Consider the following 23,035-nt stretch of genomic DNA (forward strand, 5'->3'; position numbering starts at 1 on the left):
CTGAGGCCGGGAGTTCGAGACCAGCCTGACCAACATGGTGAAACCCGTCTCTACTAAAAATACAAAAATTAGCCATGCGAGGTGGTGCACGCCTGTAATCCCAGCTGCTCGGGAGGCTGAGGCAGGAGAATCGCTTGAACCCGGCAGGCAGAGGTTGTGGTGAGCTGAGATCGTGCCATTGCACTCCAGCCTGGGCAACAAGAGTGAAACTCTGTCTTAAAAAAAAGAAAAAAATTTTTTTAGTAGAGACAAGGTTTTGCTGTGTTGCCCAGGCTGGTCTCAAACTCCTGGGCTCAAGTGATCCCTCCTTGGCCTCCCAAGTACTCCCACAGTGCTGGGATGAGGCGTGAGCCACTACGCCCAGCCAATTTTTTAACATGATACTTTGTATATATTTTCAGCATAAAGATAAAATGAACTTCAAAGAAATCTTGAGCTCTACTTAGTAGATTTGTCATTTGTAGTAGTATCATTGTAGCAATTCTATAACTACTTTGTGTATGTTACAGAATTGAATAAAGAAGTCAGTGTTGTTGGGAGCCAGAGTTCTCACTGTAGAAGGGAAATTCAAATACGGAATAGGGAAAGACGAGGAAGAACTTTGAGGTACTGGATTGGAATTAGCCTGTTTCAATATAAACTCATTATTTTAAAAACATGTATAGCTTGAAGCCAGGAGTTGGAGACCAGCCTGGGTAACATAGTGAGATCCCTATCTCCACAAATGAAAAATAGCCAGGCATGGTTACACATGTCTATACTTCTAGCTACTCAGGAGGTTGAGGCAGGGGAATCTCTTGAGCCCGGGAGGTCAAGGCTGCAGTGAGCTATGATTGCGCCATTACACACCAGCCTGGGCAACAGAGTGAGACCTTGTCTCTAAAAAAAATAAAAATAAACTACATATATAGAAATTTGTATTTATCTATTATTTCCAGCTCTGTCCACGCAAAGGTAATTTAGAAGCAGTGATACCATAGTAATTATGGGTTACTAGTTTCTAAATACCATTCTGTATTAAACAGAAGCAGGAATCCTTGGAGAAACAACTAATTCTAGTCCTGGGACAGGGCAAAAGTTGATATAGTCTTCAAAAATTTCAGTGTCATAGGAAACAAAAATGGGCTGAGGAACTGCCTCAGATTAAAAGAAACAGAGAAAATGACTAATTTTCTTTTTCTTTTTTCTTTCTTTTTTTTTTTTTTTTGAGATGGAGTCTTGCTCTGTCAGCCAGGCCTGGAGTGCAGTGGCGCGATCTCGGCTCACTGCAACCTCTGCCTCCCAGATTCACGCCATTCTCCTGCCTCAGCCTACCGAGTAGTTGGGACTACAGGCGCCCGCCACCACGCCCGGCTAATTTTTTGTATTTTTAGTAGAGACGAGGTTTCACCATGTTAGCCAGGATGGTCTTGATCTCCTGACCTCATGAACTGCCTGCCTCAGCCTCCCAAAGTGTTGGGATTACAGGCGTGAGCCACCGTGCCCGGCCAGTGACTAATTTTCTTAATGACATTAAGAAAACATAAACCAAATGCAGTGTGTGATCCTCGATTGGATTCTGAATGAGGAAAATAAAATGGACATTATTGGACAGTTAGTGAAATTTGAATATGGACTATATGGTAGACAACAGTATTATATCAGTGTTAAATTTTCTGATTTTGATAAATATGCACTGGTTAAATAAAAGAATGACCAATGTTCTTAAGAATTATACCCGGAAGTAGTTAAGTGTAAGGGATCCTGAAGTCTACAACTGATTTCTCAAATGGTTCAGAAAAAAAAGTACTTTACACGTGTGTGTGTGTGTGTGTGCATGCACGCGTGTGTAGAGAGAGAGAAAGAGGAGAGGGAGGGAGAGGGAAAAAGATTATTTAATTTATCAATTAGGTAAAACATATATATGGGCATTCTTATACTATTCTTTCAAACCTTTTATGTTTGAAGTTGTTTCAAAATAGAAAGTTTAAATTGTTCATTAGGAAAATACAAAGGGCTGAGCATAGTGGCTCACACCTGTAATCCTATCACTTTGGAGGCTGAGGTGGGAGGATCACTTGGGCCCAGAGTTGTGACCAGCCTGGGCAACATAACAAGACCTCATCTCTACAAAAAAATACAAAAATTAACCAGGTGTGGTGGTGTGTGCCTGTAGTCCCAGCTACTAGGGAGTCTAACATGGGAGGATTGCTTGAGCCTAGGAGGTTGAGGCTGCAGTGAGCCGTGATCATAACACTTACTCCAGCCTGGGCAACGGAAGGAGACACTGTCTAAAAAAAAGAGAGAGAAAGAAAAAAGAAAAGAAAATACAAAGAACTGGCTGGAGCACAGTGGCTCATGCCTATAATCCCAGCACTTTGGCAGTCAGGAGAATCATTTGAAGCCAGGAGTTTGAGACCAGCCTGGGCAACACAGCAAGGCCCCATCTCCATAGAACATTTTTTAAAAGTAAAAGAAAATACAAAGAACTGTTGTAGTGGCAGCAACCAAGTAAGAGAGCCAGAAGGGAGGTTGAGGTTAAACAATTTAAATTTAAATTAATGAGGATTAATTTAAGCCGTTCTAGTATATAAGACCCAATCAGTTTTCCACTTTCCTGGGACATTTTTGCTGAGCATTCCACATCCCTCTTCAGTTACATGTGCCAGCTCATCTCATGAGTTTTATTGTCACAACTGGACAAGAACCAAATATCCTGGGATTCCAGCCATGGCCTGCAGTCCTCACTTTTTTGGGGAGTTGCTTGCTTTCATTTTGTATGTATTACCAGGGATCTTCCAAGATCACCTTGGAAGTTGTGATCACACTTTGATTCCTGCTATTTCATTCACTTGTGGGATTTCTTGGCACAGTATTAGACACATGGTAGAAGAAGAAAGGAATCTCACTTTACAAATCAGAGTAAAACTCGGCATTTCTAAGGTCAGATGAGTCGTAGAAATAAGATTTAAAAGATTTATATCAGGCTTATCTGGCTCCAGAGTTCATATCCTTTCCACCTCAACCATGTGTCTGTTTTAAAAATGCCTTAATAGATAGTTCCTGGCTTGGTGGATTTATTCTCTTGCCTTATTAGTTTTCTTCATATTATCCTTAAACAATTGCAAACATTATGTATCTATCTCACCTTTACAATCTGGCCTGCTTGCTTTTTCCATTTTGTTTCTTATATCATTTTAGCATAAATTCAAATTACGAATTTATGGGAACAAGTCATATGAAACTAGATTGATTTCCTTTGTGAATAGCTTTAGTAGACCAGAGCAGTTCCATGGGCATAGTGTAACCTTATTCTAACAAAGACTTGTCAGAGCTTTTTAAGATAATACCATTTTAGAGAAGTAAACTAGATACCAAGTTCATTAAACAGTCATGTTTAAAGAAAAAGATGCCAGCCTGGCCAACATGGTGAAACCCCATCTCTACTAAAAATACAAAAAATTAGCCGAGCATGATGGCAGGCACCTGTAATCCCAGCTACTCAGGAGGCTGAGGCAGGAGAATTGCTTGAACCCAGGAGGCGGAGGTTGCAGTGAGCCGAGATTGCACCACTGCACTCTAACCTGGGCGACGGAGTGAGACTCTGTCTCAAAAATAAAAATAAAAAAATAAAGAAAAAGATGGAGCAGGGATCTGACTTTGTGAGAGACTTCCTTTCGTGAGGACTGTCCTTTAAATCACAGACCAGCAATTTGTGGCCAGTGGGCCAAATCCAGAATGTTGCCTGTTTGCTTGTTTGTTATTTTATTTAATTGAGTGGTTTTGACTATTCACAAACTATATTCACAAAGTTTTGCAACCATCCCTGCTATCTAATTCCAGGACGTTTTCATCACCCCAAAAAGGAACCTCTTACCCATCTTAGCAGTCACTTCCTTCTCCCATACTGGCCCTACCCCAGAAACCACTAATCTATTTTCTGTTGCAATGGATTTTCCTATTCTGAACATTTCACATAAATGAAATTACAAAGTGTGTGGCTTTTTAGCATAAGGCTTTTAAGATTCATCTATGTTATAGCATGAATCTGCACTTTTCTTTTTTGTGGCCAAATAGCATTCCATCATTTGGATATACCACATTCTGTCTATCCATTCATCAGTTGGTGGAACATGTGGTTGTTTCTATTTTTTGGCTATTATAAATAATGCTGCTATGAACATTCGTGTACAAGTTTTTTGTTTTTTGTTTTTTTTTGAGACGGAGTCTCGCTCTGTCGCCCAGGCTGGAGTGCAGTGGCACAATCTCGGCTCACTGCAAGCTCCGCCTCCCGAGTTCACGCCATTCTCCTGCCTCAGCCTCCCGAGTAGCTGGGACTACAGGCACCCGCCACTACGCCCAGCTAATTTTTTGTATTTTTAGTAGAGACGGGGTTTCACCGTGTTAGCCAGGATGGTCTCGATCTCCTGACCTCGTGATCCGCCCGCCTCTGCCTCCCAAAGTGCTGGTATTACAGGTGTGAGCCACCGTGCCTGGCCGTGTTTAACTTTTTTGAGGAACTGCCGAACTGTTTTTCCAAAGTGGTACCACCATTTTACATTCCCAACAGAAATATGTGAGGGTTCCAACTTGTCTGCATTCTTGCCAACACTTCTTATTATCAATATTTTTTATTATAGGCCAGGCACGGTGGCTCATGCCTATAATCCCAGCACTTTGGGAGGCTGAAGCAGGCAGATTACGAGGTCAGGAGATTGAGACCATGCTGGCTAACACAGTGAAACCCCGTCTCTACTAAAAATACAAAACTTAGCCAGGCGTGGTGGCACACACCTGTAGTCCCAGCTACTCGGGAGGCTGAGGCAGGAGAATTGCTTGAACCCAGGAGGCGGAGGTTGCAGTGAGCCAAGATTGTGCCACTGCGCTCCAGCCTGGGTGACAGAGCGAGATTTCGTCTCAAAAAAAAAAAAAAAAAAAAATTTTTTTTTTATTATAGCCCTCCTGGTGGGTGTGAAGTGGTATCTCATTGTGGTTTTGATTTTCATTTCCCTAATGACTAATGATGTTGAGCATGTTTTCATGTGCTTGTTGTCATATTTGTGTATTTTCTTTGGAGAAATGTCTATTCAGATCCTTCACTCATTTTTTAATTGGGTTCCCCTTTTTTGTTGTTGAGTTATAAGATATGTATGATTTGAAATTTTGTTTCTTTTCCTTTGTGTGTTGTCTTTTCATTTTTTTAATGGTGACTTTGCATAAAAGTTTTAATTTTAATGAAATTCAATTTATGTTTTATCTTTTTTTTAAATGGATATGGGATCTCTCTCTGTAACCCTCACTGGAGTGCAGTGGCACAGTCATGGCTTGCTGCAGCCTTAACCTCCCAGGCTCAAGCAATCCTCCCATCTCAGCCTCTTGAGTAGTGGGACTGCAGGCACACACCATCATGCCCAACTAAACTTTTTTTCTTTTGTTGCTGGTGCTTTTGGTGTTGTGTCTTAAAAAACATTGCCTAATCCAAGGTCATGAATATATACACCTGTGTTTTCTTCTAAGAGTTTTATAGTTTTAGATTTTATATGTAGGTCTTTGATCCATTTGAATTAATTTTTATGTATGATGTGAGGTAGGGATCTGACTTCATTCTTTTACATGTGGACATCCACTTGTCCCGGCACCATGTACTGAAAAGACTATTCTTTCCTTCTACTTAATTGCTTGACACTCTTTTTTTTTTTTTTAAGAGACGGAGTCTGGCTATGTTGCACAGGCTGGTCTCAAACTCTTAGTCTCAAGTGATCCTCCTGTCTTAGTCTCCCGAATAGCTGGGATTATAGGTGCCAGCCCCTGTTCCCAGCCTATCTTGATACTCTTATCAGAAATCAATTGACTATAAATTTAAGGATGTATTTATGAACTCTCAACTCTAGTCCATTGATCTAAATGTCTGTTCTTATGTCAGTACCACACTGTTTTGATTGCTGTAGCATTGTAGTAAGTTATAAAATCGGGAAGTATGAGTCTTTCAACTTTGTTCATTTTTCAAGATTGTTTTGTCTATTCTGGGTCTCTGATATTTCCATATGAGCTTTATTTTATTTTAATTTGAAAAAATTTTTTTGAGGCAGAGTCTCATACTGTCACCCAGGCTGGAGTGCAGTGGCACGATCTCGGCTCACCGCAACCTCCGCCTCCTGGTTTCAAGCGATTCTCCTGCCTCAGCCTCCTGTGTAGCTGGGATTACAGGCATGCATGACGACACCCGGCTAATTTTTTTTGTGTTTTAGTAGAGACAGGGTTTCACCATGTTGGCCAGGCTGGTCTCAAACCCCTGACCTCAAATGATCAGCCCACCTCAGCCTCCCAGAGTGCTGGGATTACAGGCGTGAGCCACCACACCTCGCCCAAATGAGCTTTAAATTCAAATTTATTGCCACCTGTTTTTATAAGTAAAGTTTTTGTTGGAACACAGCATACTCACTTATGTATTGCTTATGTTTGCTCTAGTGATTCAATGGTAGAATTGAGTAGTAGTGATATAGACCATATGGCCTGCAAGACCTAAAATATTTACTATCTGAGCCTTTACAGAAAAGATTGCTGACCTCTGCTTTAGATGATGGAGTAAACTCATGCTTTGAAGTACCAGAGGGCAGAACTAGGAACTATTCATTAATTCAGTCGTATTTTCAAGCAAATATTGAATGTCTACTATATGACAGAAATGTTCTAGACACTGGGAAAAGAATATAGCAGTGAATAAGACCAACACAATTCCTGGCCCCATGAAGCTTCTTGCCATGACCTGTAAAACACCCTTAGGATCTGGCCTCTGCTCACCTCCCTGAGCCCATCTTGCTCATCTTACTCTGTCCCCTTCATCACTATGCTCTAACCACATTGGCTTTCATTCTGTTTCTTTGGCATTATCAGGCCTGTTATTTTTATACTCGTTCTTCCATATGCCTGAAATGATTTTCCTTCACATCTTTGTGTAACCTGCTACTTCTCAGCATTCAGATTTCACCTCAAATATTAATTCCTCAGAGTAGCTTTCCCTGACCACTATATCTAAAGTATATCCAGGCCAAGCACGGTGGCTCATGCCTGTAATCCCAGCACTCTGGGAGGCCAAGGTGGGTGAATCACCTGAGGTCAGGAGTTCGAGACCAGCCTGGCCAACATGGCAAAACTCCGTCTCTACTAAAAATAGAAAAATAGCCAGGCGTGGTGATGTGCGCCTGTAACCCCAGCTACTTGAGAGACTGAAGCAGAGAATTACTTGAACCTGGGAGGCAGACGTTGCAATGAGCTGAGATTGCGCCACTGCACTCCAGCCTGGGTGACACAGTAATACACTGCCTCAAAAAATAAAAATAAATAACATATATTCATCACACTTAGCACCATCTGAATTCATCTTACTAATTTATATGTTTGTTTATTTTCTCTCTTACCCTACTAGAGTTCTCTTATTTGCCACAACAACCTTTGCATGTGTAAGAATGCCTAGTATATAATAGGTGCTTGAATAATTGTTAAAAGATTGAATTAAGGCCGGACACAGTGGCTCACGCCTATAATCCCAGCACTTTGAGAGGGTGAGGCAGGCAGATCATTGAGCCCAGGAGTTCGAAACCAGCCAGCCTGGTCAACATGGCAAAACCCCATCTCTACAAAAAATACAAAAATTAACCAGGTATGGTGGCACACATCTCTAGTCCCAGCTACTCAGGAGGCTGAGGTGGGAGGATCGCTGGAGCCTGACCAGAAATGTAATCGCTTCTTTTCATGACTTTTAGGAGGATTTTTCTTTCTCCAATATAGTTCACATTGGGCTGTGCTTACATTTTTGTTTGTTGGGATTTTTTTGTTTTTGTTTTTATGAGACAGAGCCTTGCTCTGTTGCCCAGGCTGGAGTGCAGTGACGTGATCATGGCTCACTGTAGCCTCCACCTCCCAGATTCAAGTGATCCTCCCACCTTAGCCTCCCCAGTAGCTGGGACTACAGGTGCACGCCACCACACCTGGCTAATTTTTTAAATTTTTGTAGAGCTAGCATCTCACTATGTTGCCCAGACTAGTCTCCAACTCCTGGGCTCAAGCAGTCCTCCTGCCTAGCCTCCCAAAGTGCTGAGATTACTGGTGCGAGCCACCATGCCCAGCCTGTGCTGTAAGTCTTGAACTCTCTTGGTGCAATGGAAAAGACGTATTTGAATTTTATTTCTGATTCTGCCACTCAGCTATCAAAGTAACCACTCAAAGTGCTTTACAAATACTGTTTCCCCCAACAACCCTATGAGGCTATCTACAATTATTATCTTTTTTACTGATGTAGAGCCTAAGACACAGAGAGGTTAAAGAACTTGCTCAAGGAAATACAGCTTGTACACATAAAACAATATTTGTTGTATTTTATAGACAACTTAATGGATTTTCAAGGATAATTATGTGAAGTACTTAGGACAGGGCTTGACACATAGTAAGCTAAGTTTACCTATTCTTATAATTATTACTATTCCATATAAGTAATTCTTAGGCACACTAAAATTTGAGAAAACATTGAGCTAGATTAAAGAAGGAACAAAAGAAAAGATTTTATGGAAATGTCTGGATATTCAAATCATTCTGACTTTAAGACAACATATCATTAAGTCAATGGAGAGTGAGTGAGGAATTTTTTAAAGTTTTATTTGCTGTCACAACTTACTCCATTCTGTTAAAATATTGCACCTACATAACCTTAATACATGGTAATAAGTATGTGTATTGTGAAGCTTAAATAAATTGACAAAAGTGAAAGCTTAGCATCTACCCTGGCATTTAGTAAGTGTTCTGTTAATTTTGCTGGATTTTAATCTAAATCTTGCTTGTTCAGACTCATTCATGCTGTTTTTTAAGAAGTTAGAAGCACTTGGCTGTCTGCTTCCTGTCTTTCCTAGTTGGCATTTTTTGTGGAGGCTTCATTAAATATCCGTAACTTTCATGCTCTTCGACATTGACGCTTTAGGTTGAGCCTCATCACACAAGGGTTTAGGCCTGAAGTCAGCAGGTGTGTTAAATGTGTATATGATGAATCTCACTGGGTTGTAGTTAAGAGAGGGTCCTTACGTGTAGCTACACAAACTGGATCACAGGCTTTGCCTGAAAGTCAGAAAATGTTCTCAAAGATCCTTTAAGCCTGTTCCTAAAGCCTGACATTCCTATTTTCTTCTGGGTTTCTTTGGTATCTCTCTCCTTTTTCTTTTTCTTATTTTTATTAATTTTTTTTTTGGCGGGGACAGAGTCTCTCTGTCTCTCACCCAGGCTGGAGTGCAGGGGCGCAATCTCGGCTCAGCGCAACCTCCTTCTCCCAGATTCAAGTGATTCTCCTGCCTCAGCGTCCTGAGTAGCTGGATCCATAGGCGTGAGCCACCATACCTGGCTAATTTTTTTTTTTTGAGACAGGGTCTCGTTCTGTCGCCCAGGCTAGAGTGCAGTGGTGCTATCTCAGCTCACTGCAACCTCCGCCTCCCAGGTTCAACCTTTTTTCCCTGCCTCAGCCTCCCGATTAGCTGGGATTATAGTTGTGCACCATCATGCCTGGCTAATTTTTGTATTTTTAGTAGAGATGGGATTTCACCATATTAGCCAGGCTGGTCTGTAACTCCTGACCTCAGGTGATCTGCCCACCTCGTTCTCCCAAAGTGCTGGGATTACAGGCATGAGCCACCAGGCCCGGCCTGTATTTTTAGTAGAGATGGGGTTTTATCATGTTGCCCAGGCAGGTCTTGAACTCTTGACCTCAAGTGATCCACCTGCCTCGGTCTCCCAAAGTGCTAGGATTATAGGCATGAGCCACCGCACCCAGCTGCCTTTTTTTCTTTTTTCTTTTTTTTTGTGATGGAGTCCCACTCTATTGCCCAGGGTAGAGTGCAATGGTGCGATCTCAGCTCACTGCAACCTCTGCCTCCTGAGTTCAAGCCATTCTCCTGCCTTAGCCTCCCAAGTAGCTGGGACTACAGGCATGCGCCACCACACCTGGCTAATTTTTGTGTTTTTAGTAGAGACGGGGTTTCACCATGTTGGCCAGGCTGGTTTTGAACTCCTGACCTCAAATCATCTGCCCACGCCGGCCTCCCGAAGTGCTGGGATTACAGGTGTGAGCCACTGCACTTGTCCTCTTTTTTCTATTGTGATAAAACTTTGTCTCTTGTTGCTATAAACATGGACCTGTGTCATCCTACTGTTTATTCCCTTTTCTCTCATTACCTTATAAATAATGAGTATTGAATGAATGAGTTGCCTATTTATTGCCTATATGACTTATTATTTTTCTCTGTGGACCCCACATTTTTATTGATTGCTGTCTACCAAATTGTATTTATTAATAATGTTTCCCATTTTAAAACACTTTCCCACTGCATGACTACTCATCAGAGCTTCCTGAGCAGCATGAGTTATAATACAGATTTTAAATATTTCGGTCAAATGCCAAAAATTATGGCATTGGGCCTAGTCTGGGCTGCCTAGTCACTGTAAATGTTCTTTTCTCATTGGACTTTTAAAATACATTGACTCACCAAATCAGAACTGACCTAAATGTGCAACACTAAGGGAGGAGTGAATAAATATGGCTTAATCTTTGGATGAATATTCTATAGCCATTTGTTTTTTGGTTTTGGTTTTTTTGGGGGAGTTTTTTTGTTTGTTTGTTTTGTTTTGTTTTGAGACAGTTTCGCTCTTGTCTCCCAGGCTCAAGTACAATGGCACAAACTCAGTTCACCACAATCACTGCAACCTTCGCCTCCCCAGTTCAAACAATTCTCCTGCCTTAGCCTCCTGAGTAGCTGGGATTACGGGTGCACGCCACTACACCCAGCTAATTTTTGTATTTTTAGTAGAGACGGGGTTTCACCACGTTGGCCAGGCTGGTCTGGAACTCCTAACCTCATTCTCCTTTTAATGACTATTTGGGTTATTTTCAGTTTAGGGCTTTTAAAAATAAAGCAGCAATGAATGTTCTCATATCACTCTGTATGGACAAATACATTTCACTGGAGTAAATACGTAGGGTGGAATTGCTGCATCATAGGATGGAATTCCTGAGGCATCAGATAGATATAAACTTAGCTATAACAAATTGTCAAAGCAGTTCTGTAAGGAAATGGTAGTGATATGAGATATCCTCTTTATTTTTTTATTTTTTTTTTCTTGAGATGGAGTCTCACTCTGTCGCCAGGCTGGAGTGCAGTGATGCCATCTCGGCTCACCACAACCTCCACCTCCCGGGTTCAAGTAATTCTCCTGCCTCAGCCTCCCGAGTAGCTGGGACTACAGGTGCACGCCACCACGCCCAGCTAATTTTTGTATTTTTAGTAGAGACGGGTTTCACCATGTTGACCAGGATGGTCTCGATCTCTTGACCTCATGATCCTCCCGCCTTGGCCTCCCAAAATGCTGGGATTACAGGCATGAGCCACTGTGCTTAGCCAAGATATTCTGTTAATACAGGTGGGAGTAAGGGTGGCATTTGAGCCAAATTGACCTGGGTTCTCATCAAGGTTTCAGCATTTAAAATATGTATGATCTTGGGTAAGTTATTTAATATCTCTGAGATGGGTCTTACCTTTTTTTTTTTTTTTTTTTTTTTTTTGAGACGGAGTCTCGCTCTGTCGCCCAGGCTGGAGTGCAGTGGCGCGATTTCGGCTCACTGCAAGCTCCGCCTCCCGGGTTCACGCCATTCTCCTGCCTCAGCCTCTCCGAGTAGCTGGGACTACAGGCGCCCGCCACCACGCCCGGCTAATTTTTTGGTATTTTTAGTAGAGACGGGGTTTCACCGTGGTCTCGATCTCCTGACCTCGTGATCCGCCCGCCTCGGCCTCCCAAAGTGCTGGGATTACAAGCGTGAGCCACCGCGCCCGGCCGGGTCTTACCTTTTAAAAGGGAGTGATAATGACTTAACGTATGTAAATATCTGGTATTCTACTTTGTAGTAGCAAGGAGGGTACAGTAGTATAGGCTCTAAGGAGGTACATAGTCTGTAAGGAATTTAAAGGTGGTAATAAAACCAACTAAAAGTCCATCTGCTCTTATTATCATTATGCGCTTACAATTCTAAGCAATGTCAGTGATAAAATACTTCTCCCTGCCTCCTCTTCCCCCCTAACACAATGCTACCTGGCAAACTCTAGGGACTTTTTCTTTTTTGGGGGAGGATGGGGTCTGCCTCTGACACCCAGGCTGGAGTGCAGTGGTACAACCAAGGTTCACTGCAGCCTCAACCTCCTGGGCTCAAGTAATTCTCCCACCCCAGCCTCCTGAGTAGCTGGGACCACAGGCGCATGTCACCACGTCCAGCTGATTTTTTTATTTGTAGAGACAAGGTCTCGTTATGTTGCCCTGGCTGGTCTCAAACTCCTGGGCTCAAGTAATCGTCCTGCCTTGGCCTTTCAAAGTGCTGGGATTACAGGCATGAGCCACCGTGCCTGGCCTGGTACTTATAATGAATAGCAATTATAATCAGTATTTAATAAAGTTAAGTAGGAACTGAGGGTTGGATTGTAATTTGGAACTCAAGTGAGATTTGGAGCTCTTATTGCAGATTCTTTCCCTGTATACTTCCTGTCTCCTCTAGTTCCCTGGTGTGCAAAACTCACCCTAAACAGAAATGTTTCCATCTCTAAACAGTCCCCACTCTCAATTTATTAAAAGTGCCACCTCTCAATTCCTTCTCTTCTCTTCTTTTTTTCTTGTTTACCCACTGTTTAACTCTGATATGATATGCCATAAGCTCAGTTTCTTTCATTGTATTCTTCAACACGATTATTTATTGTACCTGTAAGCAAACCAGCCTTACTTATCAAGGCCAAAATAACTTCTCTTAAACACTCTGTTCCTTGTTAAGTAGGTTCCCTATGTATGTCCTAACATGTTAAACCCTTCATTTTTTTTTTTTTTTTGAGACGGAGTCTTGCTCTGTCGCCAGGCTAGAGTACAGTGGCGTGATCTCAGCTCACTGCAACCTCTGCCTCCCGGGTTCAAGTGATTCTCCTGCCTTAGCCTCCCAAGTAGCTGGGATTACAGGGGTGCACCACCACACACAGCTAATTTTTTGTATTTTTAGTAGAGATGGGGTTTCACCATGTTGGTCAGGCTGGTCTCAAACTCCTGATCTCAGGTGGTCAACCCACCTCGGCTTCCCCAAGTGCTGGGATTATAGGCATGAGCCACCGTGCCCGGCAATACCTGTCTCTTAAAACAGGATTATGGACACAGAGTGCTGTTGCTGCCATATTGTATTACCAGAAACTTAGTGGCTTAACACAACACAAATTTATTATCTTACAGTTCTGTAGATTAAAAAGTCTAATGCAGGTCTGACCAGGCTAAAATCAAGATGTTGGCAGAGCTATGTTCCTTCTGAAGGCTGTAGAGTAGAATCTATTTCCTTGCTACTCTGAGCTTCTAGAGGCTGCTGTATTTCTTGGCTCCCTGCCTCCTTCCTCCATCTTCAAAGCCAGCAACAGCAGGTCCAGTTTCTTTCATACCTCCATCTCTCCAGTTCTCTGCAGCCAGGAAAGGTACTCCAATTTTAGGGATCCATGTGATTAGATTAGGTCTACCTGGATAATCCAGGCTAATCTTCCCATCTCAGGGTCCTTAACCTTAAGCACATCTGCAAAGTCCCTTTTGCCACCTAAAATAACATATTCATAGGTTTCAGAGGATTAGGACGTGGACATCTGTAGGAGGCCATATTTTGCCTACCACAAGTGCTCAGTTAGACACTGTGCCTTGCTTTTTGTAAGCCCTCAGTAAGTGATGGTCATTCAAGGTCCTTGGTGTTCCGGGAGATTCCAAACTGAAGCTGCGACATCACCTCTTGCCCCACTCCACCCCACCCCCACCCCGGCACAAGTAATTTACAGCTTGTTGGAAAAATGAGAGCACTAAGGGCAGAGATGATTCTGACCCAGAGACACCAGAGTCATGCATGAGGTTTGATCCACATGCCATGGGAAGGTAAAAGACCTTAGGTCAGCAAATGATCTGGCAGGCTTGAACAAAGCAGTAATGCATATAAGTATAGAGCCTGGGAAGAAATGAGTTTCACCTCAGATGAGATTCTTTACAGGACAAGGAGTAAAGAGGGAAGAAGGCCAGGCACGGTGGTGAACACCTGTAGTTCCAGCTACTTGGGAGGCTGAGGTGGGAGCAGTAGCTTGCGGCCAGGTGTTCAAGGCCAGCTTGGGCAACATAGTGAGACCCTGTCTCTTTAAAAAAAAAAAACAACCCTGTGGTGTGTACTGAGGTTTGATAAAGAGTGGTGGGGGGCATTTTCTGACTAAACAGTTGGGAAAGTAAATATGTTCATATCGCTCAGCTTTTCCCACTAGTTTCACTGCAGTTACCTGTTTACTTAGGCAACAGGTATGTGCCAGGCACCGTCCCTAGCCTTGGAGATGCAATGAATATGATCCATACCTGCTTTCTTAGGGCTCTGTCTGGTGGAAGAAAACAACCACATTGACACAGAGCTGTAATGCAGTATGACAGTAGAATCCCACAGGAAGGGCACGCCTTCCTGCCAAATCTACATGACAGGGAAGGCATCTCGAAGGAAATGCCTGTCAACCGAGACCCCCGAAGAATGAGTTAGAGTTGATTAGTTAGAATGCTATGGCCTACAAATAACAGCCCAACTCAAATTGCCTTAAACAACAATGAACTGACTGGCCTAACTGGCCCACTTAGCTGTAAGTGCAGGAGTAGGGTAGATGACTGGATTGGTTACTCTGGTCATTCTTGCTCCATTTTTCTCTGATTCCCTTGGCCAGGCTCTTCTCTGTGTATTGATTTTGCTCTCAGACTGGCTTCCCTCTTGGTGGCAAAATGTGTGCAGCAATTTCAGGTGGCACATCCAGAGAAAGAAAGGCATCTCTTCCATAGACTGTCTCCTAAGAAGAGAAGACTTTTCCAGAAGCTCCTAGCAACTCTGCCCCCTTCCATCTGATTGGGGTCACAGGCTCATTTCTGAGTCAATCCCTGTGGCCAAGCGAATGCTGCGTCCTGTCTGGTTTTAGCGTAAGTTCCTGAACCCGTCGCTGTGGCAAGGAGAATGAACTTACGCATCCTAAACACATGGTCTGACCTGGGGCAGGGAGTTAGTGAAATGTAAATCAAGGTGCTGTTGGGAATGAGGAGAGGGTGTAGGAACAGAAATAACAGTATGTAGGAATGCCTCATGACTTGTTCTCTTCTACCCCATGTAAGACCCGTTTCTGCTCCTTCAGTCCTTCTGTGTATTCATGGATCCTGTGCCCCAGCCATGATTTCTCTCTGCATGCTTTCAGTTTCAGCATCTGCTGTTAACTGCCTCAGTCTCTTCATGCTTTTCAATTCAAATCCCCAAGATAAAGACTCTGACCTAATTTACCTTACTGCACCAGGCTCTACCTATTTGAATTAAGCTCCAGAAGATCCAAGGAGTTTTTTATACTCCTGTACCCCCAGCATCCGAAAAGTACCTGGCATGCAGTAGGTGCCTGATGAATAATATGCTGGGTGAGGCTGGGCGCGGTGGCTCACGCCTGTAATCCTAGCACTTTGGGAGGCCGAGGCGGGCCGATCACGAGGTCAGGAGATCGAGACCATCCTGGCTAACACAGTGAAACCCCTGTCTCTACTAAAAATACAAAAAATTAGCCAGGCGTGTTGACGGGCACCTGTAGTCTCAGCCACTTAGGACACTGAGGCAGGAGAATGACGTGAACCCGGGAGGCGGAGGTTGCAGTGAGCCGAGATCGTGCCACTGCACTCCAGCCTGACTCTGTCTCAAAAAAAAAAAAAAAAAATGCTGGGTGAATAAAAGATTAGCCTTCTAGTTAATTGGCTGTCCTTGGATTGAATGTTTCCTGGCAAATTTTCTGTGACTGAGAGGATGTCCCTTGAAGGTACTGTTTCAAACATATCTCTTTTTCTGTTTTTGTTTTGTTTTGTTTGAGACACGGTCTGGCTCTGTTGCCCAGGCTGGAGTGCAGCGGTGTGATCTCAGCTCAGTCCAGCCTCCACCTCCCAGGCTCAAGTCATCCTCCCAACCTCAGCCTCCGGAGTAGCTTGGACTACAGGCACATGCCACCATACCCAACTAATTTTTGTATTTTTTATAGAGACGGGGTTTCGCCATGTTGCCCAGGTTGATTCCAACTCCTGAGCTCAAGCAATCTGCCCAAAGCGCTAGGATTACAGGTGTGAGCCTCTGTGCCTGGCTGACATACTCCTTCTAACGGTAAAGGCAGAAATGTGTTTGCATCTCACTTTCACTGCTTTCTACTCTCTGAACTTCAGTTTACTTTTCTGCAAAACGGGATCAGTGAAACCTGTCCTTTATGGCTCAGAAGTGCCCAGTATCAAGTGAGATCATGAATATGAAAGTACTTTATATATTTTAAGACGCTAGTCAGTTTAAGTCCACTCTGGCCACTCACATGCACTTGGAAAATATTGAAAATGGAAAGACTGGTTTACCTGTTCAGTTCCACTTCTTGGTGTTGAGTTCCCCAGGAGAACCCCTAACCAACTCTCTTCCTGTCTCTTTTCATTTGCTCCCGCAGGGTCACTCAGGATGTGTCAACTGTCTGGAGTGGAATGAGAAAGGAGAGTAAGTATGAGCTAGAGCACCTGAAGGGTGCTGGGGAAGGAAGTGAGGAGGGTGGAACAAGAAGGCTCCTCCTGAGTGGACCCAAATGAAAAGAGACTGCTGCTCTCTGCTGTTCTTCAGCTTAGCCCATAGTTTTCAACACAATTAAACAATCTCAGATAGATGGAAAGTTGGATGACCATCCAAACCCTGTTTTGTTTTGTTTTGTTTTGGAGACAGAGTCTCGCTCTGTCACCCAGGCTGGAGTGCAATGGCGTGATCTTGGCTCACTGCAACCTCTGCCTTTCAGGTTCAAGCAATTCTCCTTAATCAGCCTCCCAAGTAACTGGGACTACAGGCACGCGCCACCATGCCTGGCTAATTTTTTGTATTTTTGGTATTTTTAGTAGAGATGAGGTTTTGCCATGTTGCCCAGGCTGGTCTCAAACTCCTGAGCTCAGGCAATCCACCCGCCTCAGCCTCCCAAAGTGCTAGGATTACAGGCATGAACCACTGCGCCCAGCCCAAAACCCTGTCTTTTTAATAAGCCAATGTGTTTAAGAATAATGGAAATTTCTTGACCGGGCATGGTGGCTCACGCCTGTAATCCCAACACTTTGGGAGGCCGAGGCGGGTGGATCACGAGGTCAGGAGATTGAGACCATCTTGGCTAACATGGTGAAACCCCGTCTCTACAAAAACAAAAAATTAGCCGAGTGTGGTGGCGGGCGCCTGTAGTCCCAGCTACTCAGGAGGCTGAAGCAGGAGAATGGCGTGAACCTGGGAAGCAGAGCTTGCAGTGAGCCGAGATCGTGCCACTGCACTCCAGCCTGGGGGACAGAACGAGACTCCATTTCAAAAAAAAAAAAAAAAATGGAAATTTCTCAGGACAAAATAGAAGAGAATCAGCTGTTTACAAGGCAACCTTAAATTCTGTGACATTTACTGTTCTTCAAATTCTGTAACCTAACTCCTTGTAAACTGAGAACATGGGATGGGGAAAGGGAACCTAGGAATTTGAGGAGAGATCACAAACCCTCACTCTGCTTTCAGCTTGCTGGCCTCTGGTTCCGATGACCAGCACACGATTGTGTGGGACCCGCTGCACCACAAGAAGCTGCTCTCCATGCACACGGGACACACTGCAAATATCTTCTCTGTCAAGGTGAGCAGGACGAGCCACAGAGCAAGCACAAGAATGACTGGGCTGTGGCCACGCCATGTTGGTATGTGTGTGTCCCATATACCACCTAGGGTCACAGGCAACCTTATGATCTAAGTATCTGTTGGTGATTCCTGAAACCTCATTTCTCTTCCATGTTCTTCTTCCTCTGTTAGAGCTAAGTGGCCAATTCTAGATGAATTTATCTTTATGTGAATGGTAGTGGTGGGGGTATTGTTCTGAACATGAACTTAGAGAGCAGGCATACCTGGGTTTGTCTCCCTTATCTGCTTCTTGGGCATTGTGTGACCTGGGCAAATCACCTGACCTGTCTGAGCCCGTTTGCTCATCTGTAAAAAAGGAAGCAGTGAAGGAAAATCTCCCAGATTTGTAAACAAATTAATTTTTTAAAAAGGAAATAACAGTCTACAGGGTTGATGTGACAGCTCAATGAGATAAGTCTGTGCCCAGTGCTTTTTATCTGTTCTACCCCTTCATAGGAAATGAATATTTTGATTTGTTGGAGGAGGAGAGTTGAGCTGAGGAGAGGTGAGAAGGGGACTTACAAGTGTCTTCAGACCTTTGAAGCTCTGTTGAAGCCCTGGAAATGACATGAGACATGTTTTTTTGTTGCGGAAAACAGACCTAGGACTAGTGGCTATAAGTCCACAGAATTAAATGTGGGCCTGAGGAAAGAAAGAACTGTCTAATGCTTAGAGCTCTTTGAAAAATGTAGAATGGGCCCCTGGAGGAGATGAGTAAATGTCCTATCCCTGCACTTGTCCCCTCGCCAGGTGCTTTATCTCCAAGGTTCGAAGTTGGAAGAAATGGCCTGCAAGGAAGGGCCTTTCCAGCTCTGAGATTCTATAATGGATAGATGTGAGAATGAAGTTGTCCTTCGGAAAGCCTCACTATTCTAAGAAATATTTTCCTAATTAATATCAAGAGGAATTACAAGATACCTGAACAAGACGATAGCTCCTAACCTACTTGTTTTCCTAAACCCTTTTTTTCCCCTCAAGCTGTGATTCTCGCCTTTAGAGACAGAACAATGATGATTTACCTCTTACATGACTAACGGAAACTGCTTTCTGCCCCTGCAAAGAGTTTAGGTCCAATTTTTAGTCAAGAGTTTAGAGATGTATCCTCTTGATGCTCAGCCCTTCCCTGTGGTCCAGTCAGGCCTGGGGAAGGGGACCTAGGCCATTAGTTTAGCATCAGAGCACAAGACATTGAGTTCTAACACCAGAATTTCATAATGGTCTTGATACTCCCTAACAGTAAGACCTTGGGAAAGGCACTTAGGTGCAGACTCTCTGCCTCCTCTGCTATTTAAAAAATTAAAAAAATAAAATAAAAAAAAAGCCCGAAAAAGATTCTTCTTTCTTTAGGTAGTGGAAACACTGCAGATGTGTATGTATTTAACTCATGCGCTCCCCCTGGTGGTGACTATGGTGAGCGATGCGTGTGGCGCAGCCACAAGATCATGACAACGGCTCCCCAGTTTATTTCTGCTGTGCACTGAGTGTATGCCGTCTCTAGACAGGATTAAAGACTACTGGTTGTCCCTAAAATAATTAAATCATGTCTATTTCATCTAGACCTTGTTCTAATGAGCTCTTAGAGAAGCCTATGTGGAAAGAGTGAATCGTTGCTCTTTGTGTACATTTAAAGTCAAGTGGGACATCAGCTGTTTCAGTGTAGGACATTGCCCCTCCCCCAACAGTACCACTCAGCCTTGTTGTGGGTAGGGAGGAACTTTTCAATTTTAAAAAAAGATATTTCAATTTTTTGAACTCACATGAAAATTCAGCACCACTCCTAAATATTTTTCATCCTCAAAGTTATGTGATAGAACTACATACTTTCTTTCTTTTTTCTTTTTTCTTTTCTTTTTTTTTTTCGAGACAGAGTCTCGCTCTTGTTGCCCAGGCTGGAGTGCAGTGGCAAGATCTCGGCTCACTGCAACCTCCGCCTCCCGGGTTCAAGTGATTCTCCTGCCTCAGCCTCCCGAGTAGCTGGGACTACAGGCATACGCCACCACACCCGGCTAATTTTTTGTATTTTTAGTAGAGACAGGGTTTCTCCATGTTAGTAAGGCTGGTCTTGAATTCCCGACTTCAGGTGATTCACCTGCCTCCGCCTCCCAAAGTGCTGGGATTACAGGTGCGTGCCACAGCGCCCAGCCCAGAACTGCATACTTTCTTCTTTCATTATTTGAAGCTATGTTTGCAGCTGTTTTTTTCTTATCAGATGTCATCTGGAGCATTTTGTTCTTGCCTTTATCAGGATGGTGGTTTTGGGGTTTTTTTTGAGATGGAGTCTTGTTTGCTCTGTCACCCATGCTGGAGTGCAGTGATGCCATCTCAGCTCACTGCAACCTCCACCTCCCGGGTTCAAGTAATTCTCCTGCTTCAACCTTCCAAGCAGCTGGGATTACAGGTGCACACCACCACATCCAGCTAATTTTTTTTGTAGTAAAGACGAGGTTTCACCACGTTGGCCAGGGTGGTCTCAAACTCCTGACCTCAGGTGATCCGCCCACCTCGGCCTCACAAAGTGTTGGGATTACTGGTGTGAGCCACGGCACCTGGCCTGTTTTTTTTGTTTTTTGTTTTTTGTTTTTTAATAAATACTGCACAGAGATGTATCCTCTTGATGCTCAGCCCTTCCCTACAGTCCAACATTCGAGCTGTTTCCAATATTTGCTATTATAAGAGGCATCCAAGCGTTTCTGACTAGGTCCCTTTTTTCTTTTTGGATTATTTCTTTTTTTTTTTTTTTTGAGACGGAGTCTCGCTCTGTTGCCCAGGATGGAGTGCAGTGGCGTGGTCTCGGCTCACTGCAAGCTCCACCTCCCAGGTTCATGCCATTCTCCTGCCTCAGCCTCCTGAGTAGCTGGGACTACAGGCGCACGCCTGGCTAATTTTTTTGTATTTTTAGTAGAGACGGGGTTTCACCGTGTTAGCCAGGATGGTCTGGATCTCCTGACCTTGTGATCTTCCCGCCTCGGCCTCCCAAAGTGCTGGGATTATAGGCGTGAGCCACCATGCCTGGCCTGGATTATTTCTTGGAAGTGGAAGTTTTGAGTCAAAAGATAGAAATTGTTTTTAATCTTTGTTACTATTACCAGATTGTTTTTCAGAAGCAGTCAAACTAATTTAAAACACTCATTCCCAACAGGGCATTCTGGCTCATGCCTACAATCCCAGCACTTTGGGAGGCCAAGGCAGGTGGATCACCTGAGGTCAGGAGTTCGAGACCAGCCTGGCCAACATGGTGAAACCCTGTCTCTACTAAAAATACAAAAATTAGCTGGGCGTGGTGGTGCACACCTGTATTACCCAGCTACTCAGGAGGCTGACACAGGAGAATCGCTTGAACCCGGGACGTGGAAGTTGCAGTGAGCCAAGATTGCACCACTGCACTCCAGCCTGGGTGGCAGAGCGAGACTCTGTCTCAAAAAAAAAAAAAAAAAAAAAAAAAAAAAAAAACAAACAAACCCCCCACACACCCATTCCCTTAAAACACTGAAAGTGTTTTTCACTTCAGGACTAATTTATTACTTAATCTCTAGTTACTAAGTAGTCATCATGAGGCAAGTAGGGCATGTGGGAGTCAGACAGACTTGGGCTTGAACACAATCTTGCTGTATATTACTGCTGAACCTCAAGGGTTTGTTTTGTTTTTTTGTTTTTGTTTTTTTTGAGACAGTCTCGCTCTGTTGCCCAGGCTGGAGTGCAGTGGCACAATCTCGGCTCACTGCAGCCTCTGCCTCCCAGGTTCAAGGGATTTTCCTGCCTCAGCCTGCTGAGCAGCTGGGATTACAGGCGTGAGCCACCGTGCCCAGTCTGCATGGGCTCATTCTCTTATCTGACATGGAGAGAAAAGGGTGCAGACATCCAGGCTAGCCTCCTTCCGTGGCCATTTCTACTCTCACCACCCACCCCTTCCTCCATTTCTCCTAAATAGTTCCTGCCTCACGCTGGGGACCGCATCTTGATCACGGGGGCAGCCGACTCTAAGGTGCATGTGCACGACCTGACGGTAAAGGAGACCATCCACATGTTTGGAGACCACACAAACCGGGTGAAGCGCATCGCCACAGCGCCCATGTGGCCCAACACATTCTGGAGTGCTGCTGAGGATGGGCTTATCCGGTAAGAGTCTGGGGCATCTAGTGGGGCCTGTCGCTCCCCCATCCCATCATCCTATAGTGTTTCCTTCTACAGACCTAGCTCTTTCCCTCCAGCAGAGTTCTAACCTCCTTTGTCTGCCCAGGGCAGTTGTCTGTGTACAAACTCCACTGGGAACATTTGCTTACTCCGCCCTCACCTTCCTCCCTCTTTGCCCTCCTTTGTACTACCTCTAGGCCCACAGCTTTTTCTCACCACCTCAGGTGTCCAGGGTCTCTACTCCCTCTGGGCATTCATGTTACTCTTTCCTCTACTTGAGATTCTCTGTCCCCAGCTTTTCCCATGTCGGACTCTTTCTCATCCTAAAGAGATCAGCTTGAGTTACCTCTTCAGAAGCACCTTCTCTGACCATCCTGTCTAAAGTAGACAGACGTTATTGCTTGTTTTAACAATCCTCTGTAACTCTAATTGCCACCTGTAGTTACTTTATTTTTATTAATTAATTTATTTTTTGAGACAGGGTCTCACTCCATTCTATTGCCGAGGTTGGAGTACGGTGGCGTGATCATGGCTCACTGCATCTTCAACTTCCTGGGCTCAGGTGATTCTCCCACCTCAGCCTCGTGAATATCTGGGACTACAGACATGCTCCACCATGCTTGGCTAATTTTTCTATTTTTTTTGTAGAGATGGGGTTTCTCTGTGTTGCCCAGGCAGGTCTCGAACTCCTGGGCTCAAGTGATCCTCCCACCTCGGCCTCCCACAGTGCTAGGATTACTGGTGTGAGCTACCACACCTGGCCTTATTTTATTTTTACTTATTGGTTTACTTTTTTGTCTGTATCCTCACTAAGTAGTGAAAGTAAACTCTCTTAGAGCAACTCCATGTCTGTCTTGTTCTTGGTTGTGTCCCTAGAGCCCAGCACAGCGCCTGGCCATAGAACTGCTTGATACATTTCTCTTGAACAGTTGGTCAGTGGCTATATACCTGGGAGGGAGCGGGCCAGCCGGAAATGGTAAAATGGACTGTCCCCTTTTCCAGTGCCCTGCGTTGTTACACATTTGCCTCTACTTCCCTTCATTCTAAAATGGTGTCGCTGCCCTTCTTTAAATCCTTTATTCAGATGTGACCTTAGAACTTCTTCCTTATCTCCCCAGCCTGCTTTAATCTGTCTCC

The 23,035-nt window shown here is 44.1% G+C and overlaps 1 protein-coding gene across 2 annotated transcripts in view; it reads left to right on the forward strand.

Annotated features, from left to right (window-relative positions):
- WDTC1 (WD and tetratricopeptide repeats 1) overlaps positions 1-23,035 on the forward strand; it is a 56,478-nt gene that overhangs the window by 15,650 nt on the left and 17,793 nt on the right. For both annotated transcript variants that reach the window (XM_032759451.2, XM_058444255.1), the window contains exons 3-5: positions 16,536-16,582; positions 17,615-17,726; positions 21,696-21,883. In XM_032759451.2, the coding sequence (XP_032615342.1) occupies positions 16,536-16,582; positions 17,615-17,726; positions 21,696-21,883 (347 nt within the window). The remainder of the gene's footprint in view (positions 1-16,535; positions 16,583-17,614; positions 17,727-21,695; positions 21,884-23,035) is intronic.

Source organism: Hylobates moloch, unplaced genomic scaffold, assembly GCF_009828535.3.
Source record: "Hylobates moloch isolate HMO894 unplaced genomic scaffold, HMol_V3 SCAFFOLD_9, whole genome shotgun sequence".
NCBI lineage: Eukaryota > Metazoa > Chordata > Mammalia > Primates > Hylobatidae > Hylobates > Hylobates moloch.